We start from the raw sequence: 20230 nt of genomic DNA, 5'->3' as shown, positions 1-20230 counted from the left end.
GAATTCAGATAGTTACATGATGTAACTTAAATATTTGAATGAGTGAACGATCAAACGAATGAGAGAAACAGAAACAGCACGATCAATAGAAGTTGACGACTAATAGATCGCAAATACAAATTTGATAATAAAACCTGAAAATACTCGGAAACTTTAAATCTGGTATTTATAGCAGTAATAAGACGTATATATGTCATCAGTATTTTTTAGATGTGTGGGTGCATCACTCATTTAGAATAGTAAAACGAGCGTCTCGTCATTAATTTAAAAAAAAAAAAAAAACTATTAATATCGTAAAGAAACCTGAACATTATGTATTTGGAGAATTTATGCGTCATTTTCTGTTTGCTCCACACCAATTAACAATCACTCGTAACCAAAGGAATAACTTTTGCAGTTACCTAGGGAATTTGGGGGCAGTCATTTGACGGAGCTTGTTGTGGTTTGCTGCTGCTGTCAGGGCAATTAATGAATCTCACTTACGGCTTTTGGTTGAGTTGAATAGGACAGACGCTCACAATTTGTGCACTAGCAAATTTTGTCCCCGTCGAAAAATACCAGTAGGCGGGCAATGGCAAATTAAAATTATAATTCAAACTGAAGAAGACTCCAGCAACCCACACATTTTGATCAATACAATTCTCGATTTTTAGTTTATCCCGGTTTATCCGAGTTTTATTTAAAGACTCGACGATCGGCTGTCAAATAAATTTTACTTTGCCCGTCACGTAGTATCATCACCATCATCACCACCAACTTTATACGTTTGACGATAGAGAAAGCTAAGGCTGACAATAAATATGAATCATGCGAGAGGGGAAAGGACCTAAACTTCATTTGTTGGATTTTTCTCAAATATATAAATCGAAACTAAAGAGAAAAAAAAATTAAAAGAATCCTACGGAACAATAAGTTACCTGAAATTTCCTACGAATGGAAGTAATGCTGATTTTATGGTCAAAATTTTAGCACATTTAGGTGTAACTCTTATTATATACTCTCATGTAAGTCGATCAACACAAACAGCACTTGATAAATACACCCCTTCTGTGTATTACGCATTTGAGTCGGAATTTTTTTTTAGTTAAGAACAAAAAAAACTCTTGAAAAACACAAGAACATTCACTCCAGCAATATTTTCACATTCGATCAATCATAGTAAATTTGAATATCTGCCTTTAAAATAACAGCATAGAAAAAGAAAACGACACTAAGACAAAAGATTATAGATGTAATATGTTACGCCTGGTTTTGTTTTGTGATCCATTCTTTTTATATTAGGACGCTCTATACACATCCAGAATCAATTAAAGGTAGAGGTGAGGTGCTGTGTAATGGGCTGATCATCTTGTCATGAGAAATTGGATGCTGCCGAGCCAGTGTAGTGTCCAATAAGTTAGACATAATATGGACATGACCTGCACCGTGTTGGGTAAGCAGGAACCACCTCCGCCGCTGCGGTTGCCGTGTTGCATTGCCGCTGGATGTTCTCCTGTAAATGTTATTTTAAAAAAGAAAGAGAAAAAAGAACTCGTCGTCAACATTTTGTACATTGTCTAGGTACGGTACTCTTTATTTAATCAGATTCAGAGTGTTGTTCAGCAAGTTGTGAGAATTTCTAAATACGTTACGCTATGTTAGTTTATATATACTTATATAGTAAGTATACATTTGCTCTTGTTTCAAAAGACAGAAATGTTAAACGCTTGCACGACAAAAACAAAATACCGGGAGATAGATAATTAAATTTCAGTTGCATTTTATTTATTGTGCTTTATAGCCCCCTCGCCTTCTACATTTTATGAATGTCTATATATATTCTCGTTCTTGAATGCCGAAAAATGAGATTACGCAAATATTTTTTCCATAGACAGCGTAGACATGAATTTCTCAGTTCTGATCGATTTTCTACACATTTAAATTCGGGAGCTATACATCTCTCGATTACTGGGCCGGTCGGACTAAAACACACAAAGGAGGGTGGAGGGGGGGGGAATTCAGGAAAAGTAAGAGTGTCGGGTCGTAAAATGGTGTAGCTATCAGGATTTTTATGTCCCAGAAAGAGCAGTGACCAAAAATAATGGTCGTCTCCGATCCTTTATTTTAAAACATAGACATAACAAAAAAAAAAGAAAAAGAGGAAAAAGGTTAATATTATTATGAAATCATATATTTTAAACTATAGGACATCATTAACTTAAAAAATCCGCAGGTATAAACGACACCCGAAGAAAAAACACAAAACAAGAACTTTTTTGTTTGACTCTGGAATTCGTAATTCCATTTCATAAAATAAGAATAATATATTACGGGTAGTTTTCCTTTCCCAGAAATGGGACCGTGCCTGACGCATCGGCGGATGCACCGGAGCGAGTGCACTAAAGCAATCTTGGGGAATTCATTTTCAGCATTCAACAACACCCTAAATTAGCCTGTAGAACCATGCATGAAGTAGCACACACATGGGAGACCGAAATTGCTTCTTTTTTGTATTGATCCGTGCCATGTTTGTGTTTTTCTTTGCCCAATTCTTTGTCGTTCCCACTTCGATTGACTATAGTAGTTCCCTGCAGACTAACTATTGGCAACTTTCACATTTGGGATGCGTTTGCTGCGATGTCACGCAGTCTTTTGTAAAAAAAAAAAAAAAAAACTGTAAATCTTAATAACAAAGACTCGGTCAAAGCCAAAATGCTTGCAACTACACACAATTCAAAATTGCCCCCCAGCAAAAGTAGAACTATTTTGAGATTGAATGGAGTATTTTTTTTTGCTGTGTGCCTCTTGACTGGGAAATGTCGTTTGAACTCAATACGGAAGTACAAGGTAGCTGCACTTCTGAGTTGATGTCGGCGTGGGCGTACTAATCGATAGATAGCATATTACAAAGACGTGTCAAGGACATGTCAGTCTTTCTCAAAAATGTCGTTTCTTTTGGGATTGCAAAACATCATAGTTCTAATTGGGGTCCAATTTTCTCTTATTTACAAAATTACGTAAACATGTCAGGAATATTACAAATTACTATTTAATTACAACATTAAATATATTTGCTATTCACGATCTCAGTTGATAAAAATTAAAATCTTACCGCTCAGGACGTGGACGAGGACAGAAACAGGCAAAGCTTCGGAGGGACGGCAAGTGTAATTTCCACCATCGACAGCTGAGGCGCGAGGCAAAAGAAATCGGGACGAAATAAAATGTTCACTTCGTTCAGTCGCCAGAGAAAGTGAGTTTCGAGCCGTTTCGAGTAACACCGGTTGGTCGTCGTGATACCAAGAGAGGTTAGAATCTTGCCCAATGATGGTTCCCCGCAGCGAACAAGTCAGCGATAATGTACTGCCTTCAATTTTAAATAATTAAAAAGAAAAAAGGAACTTTAGACTCTTTTAGTTCTTCATGTACATTTAAAATGAAATAAACAAATGGTTACCTTGCCGAACGTGCACCTCGGACGGGCCAGCTATTTGCGCCTGCCCGGCTATGAAATACAAAAGAGAACATGCTTTTAAAAGATGTATTGGTTTAATAGCAAACTATTACTATTTTATTGTATTAAGAAGAAAAGGAATATTTATTAATATTTACGGTTATGCACATAGCTAAAGGCGGTTAAGGGCAAAAGGGTAAGTATATATGAAAACCCCTTACCGGAGAAGAGAATTTAAAGTTATTATCAATAAAAAATTTTACAGCATGTAGTGCAGAGGCTAGCGCAGGCAAATAGAACGTAAAGGCCATAGTTTTTAAATATTTTGTGTCATGCGGCTCAACTGGTACGTCCATTTCCCCTCAAGAGCATAATCAGATGTTGCTTCTGTATTGATTTTCTTTCTTTACACAAGCTTCTTTTTCTCGGTTTCTATTGAATGTTTTGCGTGTGTCGTGAAGGGTAGCTAACAATAATTCCGAAAAATAACTAAATCCGTATTTTTTTATTTTTTTAGACTATAAAAGAAGCACTCTGTGGTGGATGTTATTGTAACGTCATTGCAAGTGATTTTTTTTAAAAAGGTCAAACGACCAAAACAGCTTTCGGTTGCCAGTCACCAACAAAGCAAAGAAATCCCCTTCTCAATATGTAATGCTTATCTAACAAATTTAATTTGAAAAGAAACTTGAAACTATAATTCAAATGTATCGTTCAAACAATTATCTATAGTAATAATCGATATTATCGATTACGTCATATTTTATTGACCATTGAACCTTACAACATATTGCTTAATCAATAAAAAATAAAAAAAATAAAATAAAAACAGAATTATTTTATTTTCTTGATTTGAAATAAATAAGAAGACATTAGAATAAATAGGATAGAATTAAAATTGGAATAGTCACCTAAGACGGCAAGGAAATTCATCGCAAGACTAACGAAGCTCTCTTTTTAATTGCCTTTCGGATCTTTGCCACTCTTGCTATGTAATATATATCTACGACAACTTTGACAAGCAGCCAAAGTAGATAGCCCCATTTCCGTAAAACCCGCGAGTGTACTACGAACTTTGGCATCGTGATAAAGCTCCATCTCATCAATGTGATTGAAAAAAAAATAGGAAAAAATCACGCTACACCGTTTAACCTTTTGAAGAAGGACATTACCTGTTTAAAAAAATCCTGAAATTCCGCCAAAATCTGGACTTTTACGAAGACCCCGAAAATGAACTTTTGTATAGTATATAAATTATCACGACATGATCATTCTGCATTTGCACTTCACTACCTCAGCAGCTATTACACAACAATTTTGGTTACAATAAATAAGGTTCAATTTGGAATGTAGCTCATTCAAACAAATATTTTCTTTCGTACCACAGATACAGTTGAAACATTTTGACATCCGAATAGGCTAATATACTATTATATACTTACTGTGAACTTGTAGATGAACCGGCCAGTTGATTTTGGGTTCTGTGTTGACTTGACACTCGTCTGGATTGAAAACAGAAAGTTGCAATATAAAACGTAAAGGGACACAACTAAATAGAAGAACGCTTCTCCTTCAAACTTTTACGCTTCTTTAAAAATTCAAGATATTTTTGCGTTATTATTTTATTCATATTTTAATCATCGTTCGATGGAACTGATTGATCTCTAAGTCTACTCTTCTATAATCTTGAAATAAAAGCACTCAGCTCAGCATGTGCAACGCGAGATGTATTCGTGATGAAGAAGAGCATAAACTGACAATCATATAATTGAAAAATGCTTACAGAACCCGGCGTCGCGAGCTTGAACTGTCGAGATTCTGAGCTCCCAATCATCACTAGTTGGCTGATGGTGAACGCTGAAACGGCCGTCACTTGTGTAGCTCACCAACGCCGACGTCAAAACGTGGAGATCTCTCTGGCGGATCCATGACAACTGAACACGTTCATTTCAAAAGCACAATGAGAAACTATGGTTACCGTGTGGTCACCAAAAAAGCCTTATTGTTTCAATATGAATGGACATGTACATTGAAGGTCAAAGAGCTATATTCAGCAGTGAGCGAAACCATAATAGCTGAGGACAGATTCTGTAGTAGTATGCAAAAAAGATGAATAGATTTATTCATTTCGCTAAAAGGAGTATTCGGTTCATCGTGCCCATATACTCTGCTGTTTATAGGTTGCATAATATTGCTGTCAACTTCAACTACCGTCGCCAAAGCCATTTCTTTTTCCGCCAACGAAAGTAAAAAAGAAAAAAGAAATAAAAAATCGCACTAATTAGATTTTTCCATCAGACACAGCTCATTCAGACTGGATCCATTGAGAGATCCTGTTTCAAATATTCGCTCCTTGTTCTTTTTGAGTCTTTTTTTTTTTTTTTGTCTTTCTTCTTCTCGCTATTGACTCAATCACGCCCTTTTTTGTGTGTCCCGCAAGTTCAAGAGAATCTAATGCCCTAAAAAAGAGAAAGAAACGACGGGGGTGGTGGAAGATAAGAAGCACACCGTAGCACTCTGGAGATTTTACACTCGCCCCTCTCTCTCTCTCTCTCTGAGGCTAGTCACTGTGTATACGGCGCATGCAGTGTTGGGTATAGAATTTAGATCGGCCGCTTTATCCTTGTTTCATTGCGTCGCTTCTTAGAGTCTGAGAGACCTCTAAAAAGTGGTCCAATCAATATCTTTGTCTCTTTTGTCCTTCTTCGCTTCCTTGTACTTTAAGAGATCAAGAACTCAAACGTCAAACCCGGCCCCCGCCATTATAAAAAGGCAGCAGTCGGATCGGAGCCTAGACATTGTCAACAAACTTACCGCTCCGCCTCCCTTTTCTTGTTCAGTTTTTATTTACAAATATATAGAGACGTCCAACGTTGTCGCTCCAACGGATCGCGGCAAAAAGGCCGGGCTCTTTTTATTCTTTTCTTTTCTTTTTTTCTCTTTTCTTTTTGCTTTTTGCTTCGTTCGGAGGAACAAAAAAGGGTAGGAAGGAGGATCGGAGAAACGATTGGACGTAATTGAGGTAAAAGGAAATAGATCGTGGCAAGGGATCAAATAGTTGGTGATTTATTATCAAGACTTGCGCATAGTCCTATGTAGCACATGGATCAAATCGCGAAACGAATTACGACGAACACACGGCGGCACTGTGGGCGATTTTGCACACTAATCTACGCATCAGTTTGCAGCAACACAACAACTGCAAAGAGCCCCCCAATGGGGATTTCGGATGGAGCTTTTCCCAATGCTTTAGACCGGTTTGGACTAGACTGAACACTCGTTTGTGCAACGAAAGTACTTAGTCTAGAGCTCAGAATTATTGTTACAGATAAGCTACAGTATGCAGCTCGTTACCCGGCTAGAGATCTAATACAGCTTGCCTATAGTGCAGAAAATTCCCATGGATTTGGCAAGCTGCGCAAATCATCTATGATATTCCTTCAATTATAAAAATAAAATTTGATAAACCTAAATTTTCGTTTCACTCGATGCCAAGTTTTGGCATTTCCCTACGAAGGATCTTATTACCGCCCTTTGAGCTGAATATAGTTAGGCTACAATAACGTGCTGGAGTCTTTGAGTGTTGGCTAATAACATTCTGATTGTGACAGAACAACAAAAATCTCAAAGGAGGGAAAATACCATTCGATCACCGAGGAGCCTCGTCCGACACTTGAGTACGGCCGGCTGTCCGAGAACGACAGAGACGTTGGTCGGCCAAGTGGCTTCGAAATAAGGTTTGCTGATGGCCAGTGAAGATGAGGGAACGACTTGGGCGATAGGGTCAACTCCGCTGACCTCCGCCGCAACCTTTCCGGCGGTCAGCAAAGGAAGATCTACGATTCGTGGCTCGTGGCGCCGCTTCATCCGTTTGACAGTCTGCACGCTGCTGTCAACGTTCCATTCACTCTGCAGCATTGGTCCGAGTAGTTGTGTCGGGAGCTGCATCGCATTAGCCGATGACCATGGCTGCTGCTGCTGCTGCTGCTGGGCGGCTGGCGAACTGCCGTCGGGATTCAATCCATCATCACCCCGCCAGATCCCAGCAGTCACGGGAACTAAACAAAAATATACACGCAGATCAATACAAAGTAGAAAATAACCCAGCAACAAATCTCGATGTGTATAAAGTAGAAACAACTCTCAATGCTCAATGTCCCTCTTTACAAGAGCCAGCCAGCAGCCCGATCATCCGGATCGACTGGTTTGGTTATGAAGCACAACCTTCACCACGCCATCTGTCAAATGCAGTTATAGTATAGTAACGCTGTACCTATACGCTGGGTAGTAACGTTTCCGACGGGTCGATCTGATCTTGCTTTATATTGTATAATACTGCTGTTAATACTCGAAAATGCAAAGCAAAAGGGCTCTTGTATATAAAGTATAGCCCACAAATATCTGAGAAGGTTATCTGGAACGTAGGACGGTTTGGCATGCAAATTTATATATGCACAGTTTGAACGTAAAAGATGAACCGAATTTCCCGCTTTTAGTGTCGAACTGTTAAAGCGCTTGTTTAGTACGTATTATTATACGTATTAGTCGACCCATTCTGGGTCTGGGAGCCCTTGCAGTGCTCAAGAAACACAAAGGCTCTAAACTGATTAAATACTTACGCATCTAGCATTCTAGTCGAAAATTCCCATAAGAGCCAGCCAATAGTAAAATATTTGTTATCAAATTATGAAGAAGATCAGAAGAGTAATTCATTCCGAGAATTACGTATTTACTAGCCGTCAGACATAAAAATGCCAAAATTATATTACAGCCTTCAGAATTCTCAGATCTACAGTATTCGTACGATAGTCGATTAGCCTATAATATCTACTGTCTTAACTACAGACCGATAAAATACTAATATTAACACAGCTTTATACTGAGACTGTCGACGATCAATAAAGTTTTTTGTCATTGTCCCACATTCATCGACGAAATAATAAGAAATTAGTTCTTATATTTTTTTTAAGTTTAGGTATGCTTTTGTTTTTGACAAACAAAATGTTATGTTACTTCAAAGAACTGCGCAATAAGGCGTGTAGCTTGAATATTGAACCACGAAAGAGTAGTTTTTTAAAAAAGGCCAAGGACGCAAAGTGTTTTTCTTCAAGAAATCTATATAACACCAGCTATAGGCTACGCCTGTTCACTCACTTCTCACGTGGACGGCGTGTCGAATCAGGTGTGATGCACTTAGTGTTACCCTGTGAAATTCAATCTCATAATCATTATAACCAGAAAGGCGTGCTGATATAATTTTAACAGTTTGTCTGCGAGTCTCGTCCTCAGAGACTATACGGTGTTCTACTAAACTGGACAAGTGGGAAAGCAATGCCTTACAATTTACATGACTATAAATGCCTAGCAACAGTAACAAAAATAAATGCTGAAAAAAGAGTGAAAAATATTGAGAATGTCCAAACTTGGAGCTTGACATTTGAAGTTTGCCATAATTTATCTTCTGCCACGTTTGACCAATACTTCCTCTGCGTGGGGGTTTGGTCGGCACACGGCAACGATTTCCGTTACTCTACGAAAGATTGTGGGAGTCTGTTGGCAGCTTTTATATCATCGCAAAATACAACACGGCAATTTATATCGGCTCTCACCGTCGGTGCTCACCACAAAGTGTCAGGATATAGTTTTGCCCACCATATATATATTTTATAATATATTTTCAAGCGCCTTAGGATAACTTCGAGTGGTCCAAAGGTCAGGTATAGCCGTTTGATGGCGACACGCACCTAAATACAACGAACTCGTTGAAATGTCAAAACTTTGACTGGAGATGTAAGAAAACCCCATATAAATAAATCATATTAGGAATGTGGAACGTGAAAGAGAACCAGAAAGTTCTTAATTATTCTAATCAAACATCTAACTAGCCTACTCCTTATTCTGCTTGATACCCTGCTTCTTGAAAATAGAGCACAGATGTCATTTGTAACGGATTGTCTCGTGTTGCGTGAATTTTCCTTGTCAAGACGAAATGAACCACTCAATTCCCGTCACAGGCATAATTATACACTGGTGCCTACGCTAGTTTGTCACAGCAGTCGTGTTATGGCACTATTCCTCATTCGCCCCACCACTGATTTATTGAGTCCTTTTTATTCTTTCATTTTTTTTCTTTTTACAAAGCATAAAGTTCATTCTATTATAAATTTCGTGTTTATTACATTTTCAAAATATTTCATCTCCTTATGATTCAACCAGATTCAACCCTAACACACTACCAGTATTTTAACAAGTAGGCTAGTCCATGAGCAGAAGTTGGAACGGGATTGTATTAATCCGACTGCTAATCTGCAAGGCGGTGAGAGTCAGTGACGCAAACACATAAATGAATGCAAATGCCAAAGTCCTTTCAACTAAAAGCCTTCTCGGTTTAAAATTTGTATCGTGATAAATGGGACATTTATTCCGTCTGCCTCCTAAAGTAAAGGCTTTGTGAGGTTTCGACACCCACTCCGAAACATTCTTCGGACAAAATTGATTTTATATTAAACGAAATAAAGGAACGACAAGCTTCGATTGTGATCATTATTTCATGTCGCTTTTTTTTCTTCATAAATTCTTCAGAAAACAGCATTTATTGTGAAGACCCTACGTCTGTACGTGCTTCTAATTTTAATTTGCCAAAAAATGGATGGAGCCTTCGCGTCAAGGATATTTCCGAAGATTTGGCGAAATTTGCGGTCTAAATGAACGAAGATATTCTGTGATGTTCAATAATCGTGCAGTAACACCTTAATAGTTTTAGTAATACTAAGTATATTTACTTAGTTTCAAATCGTAAATTTTTAGCGTGTCTTGCTAGGGTTCTACTTTAACTTTAAAATATAGTGCAGATATTCTGTTCGAGATGGGGAAAAAAATTCAGAATATTCTTAGAAAAAATTATTGAGAAAAATCAAAAATGCATCATGCAGGCATTTTCTGGAATAACAAACACAGGAATTTAATCAGAATACGAGAAAAACGTGAAAAAATATAGTTTTTTTTTTAGATTTTTCCGGCCTTCGCTATAAGATCTTATTGTTTTTCTCATTTTTTAATCGAGATGTTTTCTGATATTTTTCGCAGGATTCTGTCGAGTCTTGAATCAATCGAAACAAAGTGGAATTCTCAAAATGTTTGAATCTGAAATGATTAATTGATGTTGTCAGTGCGAGGCCGTTATTCACTCGACTTTAATCAAAGACAAGCGGGCAAGCGGGCGACCATTAGGCCTATATCTTATTGAGCGAACGCAGAGTTTTTCTTTTTACCGTTGTTTTTAATAGGCTATTTTGTTAGCATCCCTTGACTAGACCTAGACTAATTACCTTTTTTTTCTCAATTTGCTTGAACATGCAACATAGTACTATAAAATAGGATATGACAGACTTTAAGCTATAGATCTTGTGCTATATGTACTTGAGCCTTTGAGGCGACGATATTGCTCCCAACGAAATAGATATCGATCGATCAAATAGGTTCATAGCGGAGACCGCGTACTCAATTACACCGTTGATATTCGGTGGTTGATGGATATACAGCTGAATTTACAACTGAATCGGACATTGTATCCATGGCTCGTGAATTGACATTATGCTTCGGGTAAAAGAACCATGCAAAGTCAAATTTTCCCCGAATTTCTCCGGTATTTCTCGCAAACGGCGATCGAGTCCAAACTTATTTTCTTGGTTATATATATGTTGAAGCGTGTTGAAGTATAGCGAACAAGAAAAGTTTCGATATCGAAGCTATGCGCAAAGCACCAGCGGAAATACAGCTTATTGTTTAATAATTCAATATCAAACACATCCGATTCAATATAGATTGTCGGATAGATACTTCTGATCCAATAAGTATAAAAACAGATCCGCATCTGTAGTATACATATTTGTCCAGATATTTGTATAAATAGATTGTGTAAGCCTACATAAAAATATGTGTAGCGGATTTCTCGTCTCCCTATACTGTAAACTAATGCCCCATTTGGTCCCCCAAATTGTTATTTGGAACAACTTCCGACAATCAAAAGTTGATGTAGATTATTGCTGCTTCCTTTTAACAACTCGACTGACGATGAAATCCCAAATCAATCTCGTTCAACCAAATCGGACTCATCTACCTGAAAGCGCTCAACCAACAGGCTGATGAGAGTGTCGCCGCCGTGTCCAAATAATTAAAGAGATGTGCTGATTCAAATGTAGCCTTCGAATTTGCGATTTAGCGCGCTTTTATATCCAGCTCAAAAGAGGGGATTTAGTCCTCTGGAATTGGATGATTTAGACCCCCCCCCCCCTTTTTCTTTTTGTGGGCACACTTTTTATTCCACGACTCACGGGGGTAGAACTCTATCACACTGCATACATTTTACGTGTACACACAGATGGCCGAGTTGATGGATCACCGGTTCGTCGTCCATGTCGTGATGAATCTTTTTTTTCTATTGGACATCGATGAATATTGATGCCTTTCAGTCACCGTACAGACTGCACACATACATATACTATACTTTATATACTGTAGACATGTGCATTGTTGCACTTTCTGGTGACGTTCGCTCTTGAATATTATTCTTTTTTTTTCTTTCTCTGGCGAAGGAGAAGAAGATAAACTAATAAGGAACCGTGCGCTGGCGGAGAAATAAGAAGACAAGGTTTGTTTGCGTAGGAGAATATATATAAGAGCAAATGGCCCCGAAAAACTATATCGCCTCGAATACTTGTGCACCAGTGTACTTTGGCTCGGGGGTGGAGGGAAAGAAGAGGAGGAGCTGCCGGGACCTTGCGTAGCTATTTGTCATCGTCAAGAATTTATACTCGGCAAAGGGGGGAGTTATAAAAAGAATAGATTGATTGTCTAACGTGGAACTGTTGAAGGGAATACAGCTGGTGCCTCATATACCGTCCTACTACAATCTAACTGGCATAAATAACGGAATATTATTTACTATTCAGTGTAGGAATACAGCGGGTAAAATGTTACTAATGCCGAGTGGATTATTGAATTTCACATAACCTGCGAGAAAGCGGGAGAAAGAAAAGGAAGTAAGAGGCGGAAGGACAAACAGTCTATATACAGACGATAAACGGGTTAGCGAAGACATAACACAGAAATGTATCATATATAGTCCGGTGGACAGCAGTTGAAGTACTCTTGGTCGTCGCTTCTACCATCTAAGGAGTCATAAATTGTCAGCCATCGATTTTTGGATGTAAACGTATATACGTATATTGAGGGTATCAAGGAGACCAGTAATACCCCGCATAGCAGGTACCAAAGTGCAACAGCGTCATATATTCGACCAGACACGATGAAATGAAAGCCCCTTTTTTCGTCTACGTTCTCTGTCAGAGGTACAATTTGGTACCAGATAAATTACGCCGTCTCTTACAATTTTATTATCAAAGCATATAGGCTAGTTGTCGAGCACGAGATTTATCCGATGGTATCCTTATACTTTCGATTGATAAAACAGTCAAGAAAAAGACGGGGATATCGTTTATAAACATCTGATGGAATATTGCAACTGGTTAAGCTCTGCCAAAATTATTTCAGGACTTATTGCTAAATAAATAGGTCTACCTATCCTATCACAAGCTAAAATTGGTCGGTTAAATTCCAACTGCATTATAGAAAATACTTTCTCTCTCACAGAAATGGATGTAACATTTGCTGCGACGCGCATTATTATCTTTTATGAAAAGTTCAATATTTATAGTTGCATGTTGTCTAAAAATTTACAGTCTGAGATGAGATATCGACCTGGATGCTTATGTAGAACATTTTCATTTCTCAAGAATAGGTTAGAGACTATAGTGTTATTTCTTATGATGTCATTAAAGAACAGCGGAATATTTTGTGATAGCGCCACCGACCGGGGAAAGCGAACCGGAAGAGCTCAGAATGTCGTGAGTCTTTTGCCGTTACGTTTTTCAAGTTTGAAGGAGCGGGGGAATCGAATCTACAAACTTGTTAAAGTTTGGGATTAAAACAGTGAGAGCAATTCCCGGCAACGCTAGACAATTTACAAGTAGGCTTTATATAGGCTTTATATATCGGTTTTATGACGATGTTATATCCAATGTTTTATTTTTTTATTGTCGATGTCTAATGTAGTTTTATAATCTACACATCTGTTATTAATTACATAAGTTTCTAATTGTGTTATTCAATTTGCATTTTGTGTCACGTAAAATCACCAATCGATTTATTGATCGGTTTCCAGTTGTACAGCATCTAACATTACTTTGATTACAAATTAACTTCCCACTAGGGACTTCATCTAATAGATATAGATTTTCTATTATAACGGGGTTGAAATCCGACAGTGCCTGTATGTATAGCGCACGGTAACGTTTAGACTATTTCAGCGGCAAAATGGTTCAACTAATAGGCGAGCCCATAAATCCCCCCTTTTGGTAAAACAAGAGGACCAACTAGGGGAGGGGGGAACTGTTACCTAATCGATTCTAAACGTATAAATTCATTCATCCTTTATTGAATGTTATGCTACGGACCGATTCAAAAACTAGGAAACCGGTACAAGTGAATTTTATCAACAGCTGCGATCAAATTGATCAAAAACCATTTCAAATTGCTAGACATCACGACATGTGAATAGACTTGATGTCGCTATAATTAATAAAAATGTAATCCACGGATGCAAATTGAAATTTTCTTTCGAAGAAAAATGAAAAAGAAATGAAAGCTATACATTTCCAACGTGTTCACTCGCGTGAGTGGAAAAGAGAAAGGCAACGCCCTTATACGTAAGTCGGATCGTATATATATAGACTACATCACATTAGATATTTTTCTGAATAAGGTAAAGACTCGGTTGGAAGTAGAGGCTCATTCAGCGCAGTATAAATGATAATTATCTCTGCCCCAATGGCGTTTTTGTCTACAGGAACACTATTTGAATGTTTCATTCTCCTTGAAAAGTCTGCAGGTTCTACCTTCGCTCTTCTTATGTGATGCATAGTGCATAGCGTTATCAGCCGACTAGCGCATATCACGCTGGGCCTGTCTGGCTTCTATATATGTACAGTGATAGCCGCGGGGTGTAATCGTTGCTAGCGGTTTCATTCTTTATTCACCACTCGCTAAAGCGGCTTCACCGGGGCGTAAGAACACGGAGCACTCTTCCGACGGTGCAGCAGCAAACAACTTCTTTTTATAGTTACTCCATAATAGGTATTATATATTATACCACGTCCTTAGAGGCTCTCACTTACTTACAGACAGGGGAAAAGTACTATAACACAGTGGGGTAGAACTGAGATACGCGGTAACTAACTTTTCGCAATTGCGATGAATCAATTCGAGAGAAGATTGCTCGCGAGTGAAAGACAGGACCTACGTAATAAAAAAAAACTACTGACCATGGATATTGTTATGTGTCAATTTTGATCGTGGAATCGTTGATAATCAAAATGTAACAACACAAAAATGATTTGATCAGAGTTCTCGTTTGTCGTTTTGATTAAGGAAGTTCCTCCATCGTTATATCTCCTGCTATGTGTAAAATTTCCGTAAGGTACTCCAGCTCACGAGATAGTTAAAAAAGCATCAATATATCAGAGTTCCATAATTGTGTAAAAAAAATTCTTGCCAAAGAACTTTATTTTCAATAGCATCAAAACCCAAAATAAAGAATATTGTGAATATGAGTCTCTCAAAATAAATGAAGTATACAATTCTTCAGCAGCAAGTGCAAAAGTTTTGCGCTGTTGAAGTAGTACTATAAAAGTATATACGTATGCACCCCAAAATTGCGTGCTGGACACCATCTTTAGCTTTCAAATTAAAACGGTCCTGTTTTTAATTAATAATGAAACACGCCGCGAAACACCAGCAGACAATATACAAGACAGCCAACATAGAGATCGCCAATTGAACGCTCCCGTAGTTAACAAGTGTCCGTTTCAAAATTCAAAATTAAGCAAATGAATCTCGAGAGAACTGCACATATTCTAGATGGTCTCTACTATCCAATTAGAGAGCAATAGAAAACCATCGAGCGTACATGACTCGAGAAAGATGCGTGGCCGACTGAATTTCGGGGCCCTCCTTAGTTTTCAATAGTTTCACAAGTCCGTGGGCTAAAAATTAATCGAAATCGCATTCTTTGGAATTTTTCCTGGGACGTTGTTAGCTTGAACAAGAATTTAATCTCGGGAAACTTAATTTTCTTTTTTCGTGGCAACGACGATGAACAAATAATAAAGAAATACAGGCTTGCATGTTTCTGCCTGATGACATAATATACAGACTGGACCTTCCTTCAAGACACGTGCCATTTTTTGTTGGCATAAAAGTTTAATATCGCAACTTCTTATATTGCATCTAAGAAAATAAAGTCGTCACTGACCTTCCTTCAGCGCGCAAAAAATCGACACTTTCTTGTTTGTGTACCCGTTGGGAATTTACAGGAATGGGTATAGCAACTAAACAACATGAAGAATTGGCTTGCGTATCTACATTGAAGTTATATAAAGGCAGAGTCTTTGTAACAGTAACTGCTGAATGTCAGATTTCTGACGTGTCTTGCGATATTGTGAAGCTTTTTGGCAGTTGGCACACACAATCGGGCTGGCGACCACCGAGACGAAGATTGTCAAGCTCCGTCAACTTGTCGGCGTCGACGAAATAACATACGGCCCTCATCGTCCTTCTTCTTCTTCCCTCCAAGGCCCCCCCGGCAGATTCTATATAGACTGCTGGGCTGCTAGCTGCCGCCTCGTCATGTTTTCATAACACGTCTTCCTCTTCTTCTTGTCTTGCATTTCTTTATGCACGGCGGGGCGATAGTTTTGTTTGGGCTGCTGCGTGGACTGTTGCCAGAAAATCGAGACCTTCACGTCTGGCCAAACGCTTATCGTCACGTAGGCTTCAGTTTATATTTTGCTCTGTCATCGAACTACGACAGTCTATGTATCTTCATTAAAGTTTAGAGTCGAACCAAATATGAGTAGTAGCTATAGTATTACTTTGAATGGATCCGTCAGTTCGCATCTATAGAGCTTAATTTGTTGTTGGTAATTATTTGTGAGTTGTCATAATTATAGTCGACTGTGCGGTATTTGATATGAACTGAAATGATTGCCTTTATATCTAAACAGGTCAGAGACAGGGAACGAATAAAAACTACAATTAAATATGCGTGAAATTGCATTACAATATTCTTTAAAAAAAAAAGAGGCGCAAGAGTGTAAATGATATGGCAAATGACGAATAGTGGCAATAAATAAGACTTGGTGAGTTCAGTGTGGTTAGTATATAAATATATATATGCCTATGTGCCATTGGATATTTTGTTGATGAATGAATTCGGAACTTTTCCACTGTATATCTAATCAGTATAACCATGCCCAAACAAAGTAGCGAGCGTCTGACATTTGATGAATAATACTCTCTCGTAAATTCAGATTAACTCGAAATGGGACAGTAGCTGGCCTCCGTAAGACCAGCGACCCATTTAGAATGATTCTTAATCCAGACAGAAAGTATTAAGAAATGGGTATACTACATACAATTTTCTGAAAAATATATAAGGGTACTTTGGTACTACTCTGCTCCAGCAAAGAACCCGCGGGGGTGGCCTTATAGATCAATGTTTCTCAACTATGTTCTCTGTGCACTGTCATGGAAGGAAAGTAGTACTGTTGAATATAACTTTGTGCTAGTAAATGGTGGAAAATCTGAAGTCTGGGAAGAATTTCTTTGGAAAACTGCCTTTTCCCTTTTTAATTGTTTTCAATCTGGGAAGGAAAAAAAATATGATTGCAAAAAAGACGGCTTGGTTGCTATGGAAATAGCAATGACGACGGCGATTATCACAGTCCTTTTCTCCTTTCTTGGTGATTGAAGTTGGGTGAACGAGGGCAAAGAGAACGATCAAGAACTGACAGGTTAGGGAACTGTATAATATACATCCCGTCTGTGTGATTGAAGCGAACGCGTGACCCATACTTTATTTACCGTCAGCGAATGACTTCCTGTATAGCAAAGCCAACTGTATACGGTTTCACTGAACTTGTGAGAATTCATTCCTTTTTTCTTGAAAATATTTTGGAGTCGAAGCGAAGGAATGAATACTACTAACTGAGACGTAGGTGATGCGCGTAACAATATACTCCGTCACCAGCGTCCAGCCATAAAATGTACATTGTTCGATACCTAGACAGCATAGTAGAGTACGTAGTTACGATTTCAATCTGATAATATTAGACCGTGCATATAGAAGGCAGGATATATATTCATCCGCATTGAGCTTCGGGGTTAAAAAGCAAAAAGTTTATTGCAATAAATGTAAAGGTTTATATAATATACAACATATCCAGTGTATGCTGGAACTGGTTTAGTGGTTTACCTTTGACTGAGATCGAAGACTTCCCTTGCGCCATACTGAGGGTTATCCAGGTGAAAGCGAACGTGATGGTCACGAATCGAACTTTCTTGAAACCGAGCCTCGACTCCGATGCTTCACTTTGACTGGGTTTCAACATGGTTTCCGTCTTCCAAGTTTTTCTGTTCTTCAAAAATATTTTGGAAAAGAAATTTATTTTGAAAATTACACTCGCATGTCGCTATATAGCGTTCAAATTTCGAGGTTTTCGCAGAACCACACCTCGAGTGCACTCGTACAAATTCTTTTGAACGGTCTTTTTTCTCAGTCGAACGTAATAGACTTGACCGTTGATGTTTATTGCGCCAGCCAGAGAACTCTGCAGGTACTTTGTGCGTTGAACGGCCAATCTATTTTCCCTTTTTTCTTTTTCTGGCCGTCACATGTTGAGCGCAATGGGCTTACTCACAGGCCTCGCAGCAGTCAGTCAGTCAGCTGCGGGAGACGTCCAATTTTTGTCCAGGGTGCAATATAATGCCGCGTTTGATCGGTTGCCACTTGCCAGAGCTGTGCACACCAACGAGTGTCGAGGGCCGTCAAAAACCGATTGTCATCGAATTCGACCGCTCATCCGTCGACGGACAATTCCATTTTGCATCGGACCCTTTTTTTTGTCCCACTGTTGTTCTTGATTTCTCCGCACGCGCCTCTCCCTTCACTAAAATTGAATAATCAAGACACACAATTTCACTGCTTTTTTTTTTCTTTTTTTGTTTTATTTCTCTTCTCCACTGTAAAGATTTCCGGTGTATAGTACGTGTACTGCAGCACTTTAAGGTTTACCAGTCTATTGGATGTTTGATCTAATAGTTCGGCGTTATTTTTGTGTGTGGGGGGAAACGGGTCAACTGAAGCCAACCGTGATGGCAGGGCCTGGCTCGCTGCAAAGGGACCAGTAGCACAATCAGAACTGAGTTAGTCAACCCGACTGCTTCGACTGCGAACGGCTCCTGAAAGGGATTCAAGCGCAAGCGCCCTGGCCCTCGGTTCTCGTTTTTCCTTTGCATCTTCTTTGAACACCAACAACAGCCAACGGGGGCCTGCAAATCATTTTATTTCTCTCTCCTTTCTTTTCTTGACTTTTTCAGTCTGCGGAATCCACTGCCGATATTATATAGGGATATCCCCCTTTTCAGGAGGAGCACAGACATCGAACATTCTGGAGGACGCGAGACGCGACCAACAAGGGCTTAAGCATTCACTTTCTGATACGGTACACATCCAGCCAACGAAAATTTAGTATATCTTAGCGTCTAGACTCTAGATATATACAAAGGGATCGGACATATGTATAGCTCTCGTCGCTCTATGTATATCCCAACCTATATGCTGCTGCGTCAGTTCAAGCTGACTGGCGGGTGACTCCGGTGGCATTTCAAGCGAAAGAACCTTTGATGAAGTTGAAGAAAAAGTACATACGCGCGCGACTATCAAAGAGAAAGTAATTTCACCGTGTCCGAGTGGCACTGCTCCCGGCCAGTCTTCGCTAACGCGCGCCGTTCTTTTGACAAATTTTCAATTTGACAATTTTTACCATTTACGTTTTCTTTCTTGTTGCTGGCGAATTTTTTGTGAGCTCACGAGTGTGTGCAGCACTTCAAAACTCCCCCTCCATTGTTGAATAATAAAAAAACAAAAAATTGAACCAGCGATGGCAGGTAATCTAAACTCGACGTTGGCGCAAAAGAGTCGTCGTTCCGAAAAGAGAAATCATCATCACGCCATCATGCCGCGCTGTGCATTTTGTTTCCAATGATCATTACACTTGACTTGACTCTGCTGGTATCACTTAAATGATCCCCTTGTGATCTTCTCTGGTCCTTAATATCTTATAGAGATGTCTGTAGCTTTTCTCTTGTCTCTTGTTCTTGGGGGATGGCTTTTGGGACTCGGCGTCTGTGTATGTTGTGCTGCGTCTGCGTGTATTCATGCCGACGTCTGCTCAATTATTACGAGTTCATTAGCAGTCAAGTTTATTATTGTTTTAAAAAAGCGAGCGGGTGTGTGTGCGGTGCTAATCGCAGCGTTCCCAAACCCATAATGTTCAAAGGAGATGGTGCGGGAATATATAGACGACGAGGAAGACAACTTTTTAATGTTTTTTTTTTTCAGAATGGAAACAGCATCAAACAAAACTCTTGATTTTTAAAAATGGCTTCTATTTGTATTCTCGTCATTATAGTATTTCACATTTGTACCTATTCTGGGCTGTGCTCTCAATATATACATAAATTTAGCCTTTTTATTGAAATATCTATTCTCGAGAAATTAATCTAGATATGCTTTTCTTTCAGATTTCTGCTTATCGAAACATATAACCGTAACAAACTTTGTTAACAGCTCGGGTTTATAATGGTGACTATATAATAGTTTGCCAGCAGTACAGATTG

At 38.8% G+C, this 20230-nt stretch overlaps 1 protein-coding gene across 1 annotated transcript; it reads right to left on the bottom strand.

Moving 5' to 3' along the window:
- Positions 1 to 1033: 1033 nt before the first annotated feature.
- LOC124207533 lies at positions 1034 to 18792 on the bottom strand. Its single transcript, XM_046605043.1, has 7 exons — positions 17805 to 18792; positions 7076 to 7491; positions 5217 to 5367; positions 4876 to 4935; positions 3437 to 3484; positions 3092 to 3346; positions 1034 to 1492 (listed from the first exon to the last, which is right to left on the bottom strand). The coding sequence occupies exons 1-7, from the start codon at positions 17938 to 17940 to the stop codon at positions 1344 to 1346; spliced, it is 1215 nt and encodes a 404-aa protein (XP_046460999.1). The 5' UTR covers positions 17941 to 18792; the 3' UTR covers positions 1034 to 1343.
- Positions 18793 to 20230: the final 1438 nt, after the last annotated feature.

This window comes from Daphnia pulex, chromosome 11 (assembly GCF_021134715.1).
Source record: "Daphnia pulex isolate KAP4 chromosome 11, ASM2113471v1".
Lineage (NCBI taxonomy): Eukaryota > Metazoa > Arthropoda > Branchiopoda > Diplostraca > Daphniidae > Daphnia > Daphnia pulex.
The sequence above is the reverse complement of the archived record's forward strand: the minus strand, read 5'-3'. Positions and strand labels throughout refer to the sequence as shown.

Coding starts and splice junctions, on each gene's coding strand:
- LOC124207533 (XM_046605043.1), bottom strand. CDS start 17,940: ATGTTGAAACCCAGTCAAAGTGAAGCATCGGAGTCGAGGCTCGGTTTC. Junction 5,368..7,075: donor GGCTCCTCGGTGATCGAATG/GTATTTTCCCTC, acceptor GAACGTGTTCAG/TTGTCATGGATCCGCCAGAG. Junction 3,485..4,875: donor GGTTCATCTACAAGTTCACA/GTAAGTATATAA, acceptor TGTATTTCATAG/CCGGGCAGGCGCAAATAGCT.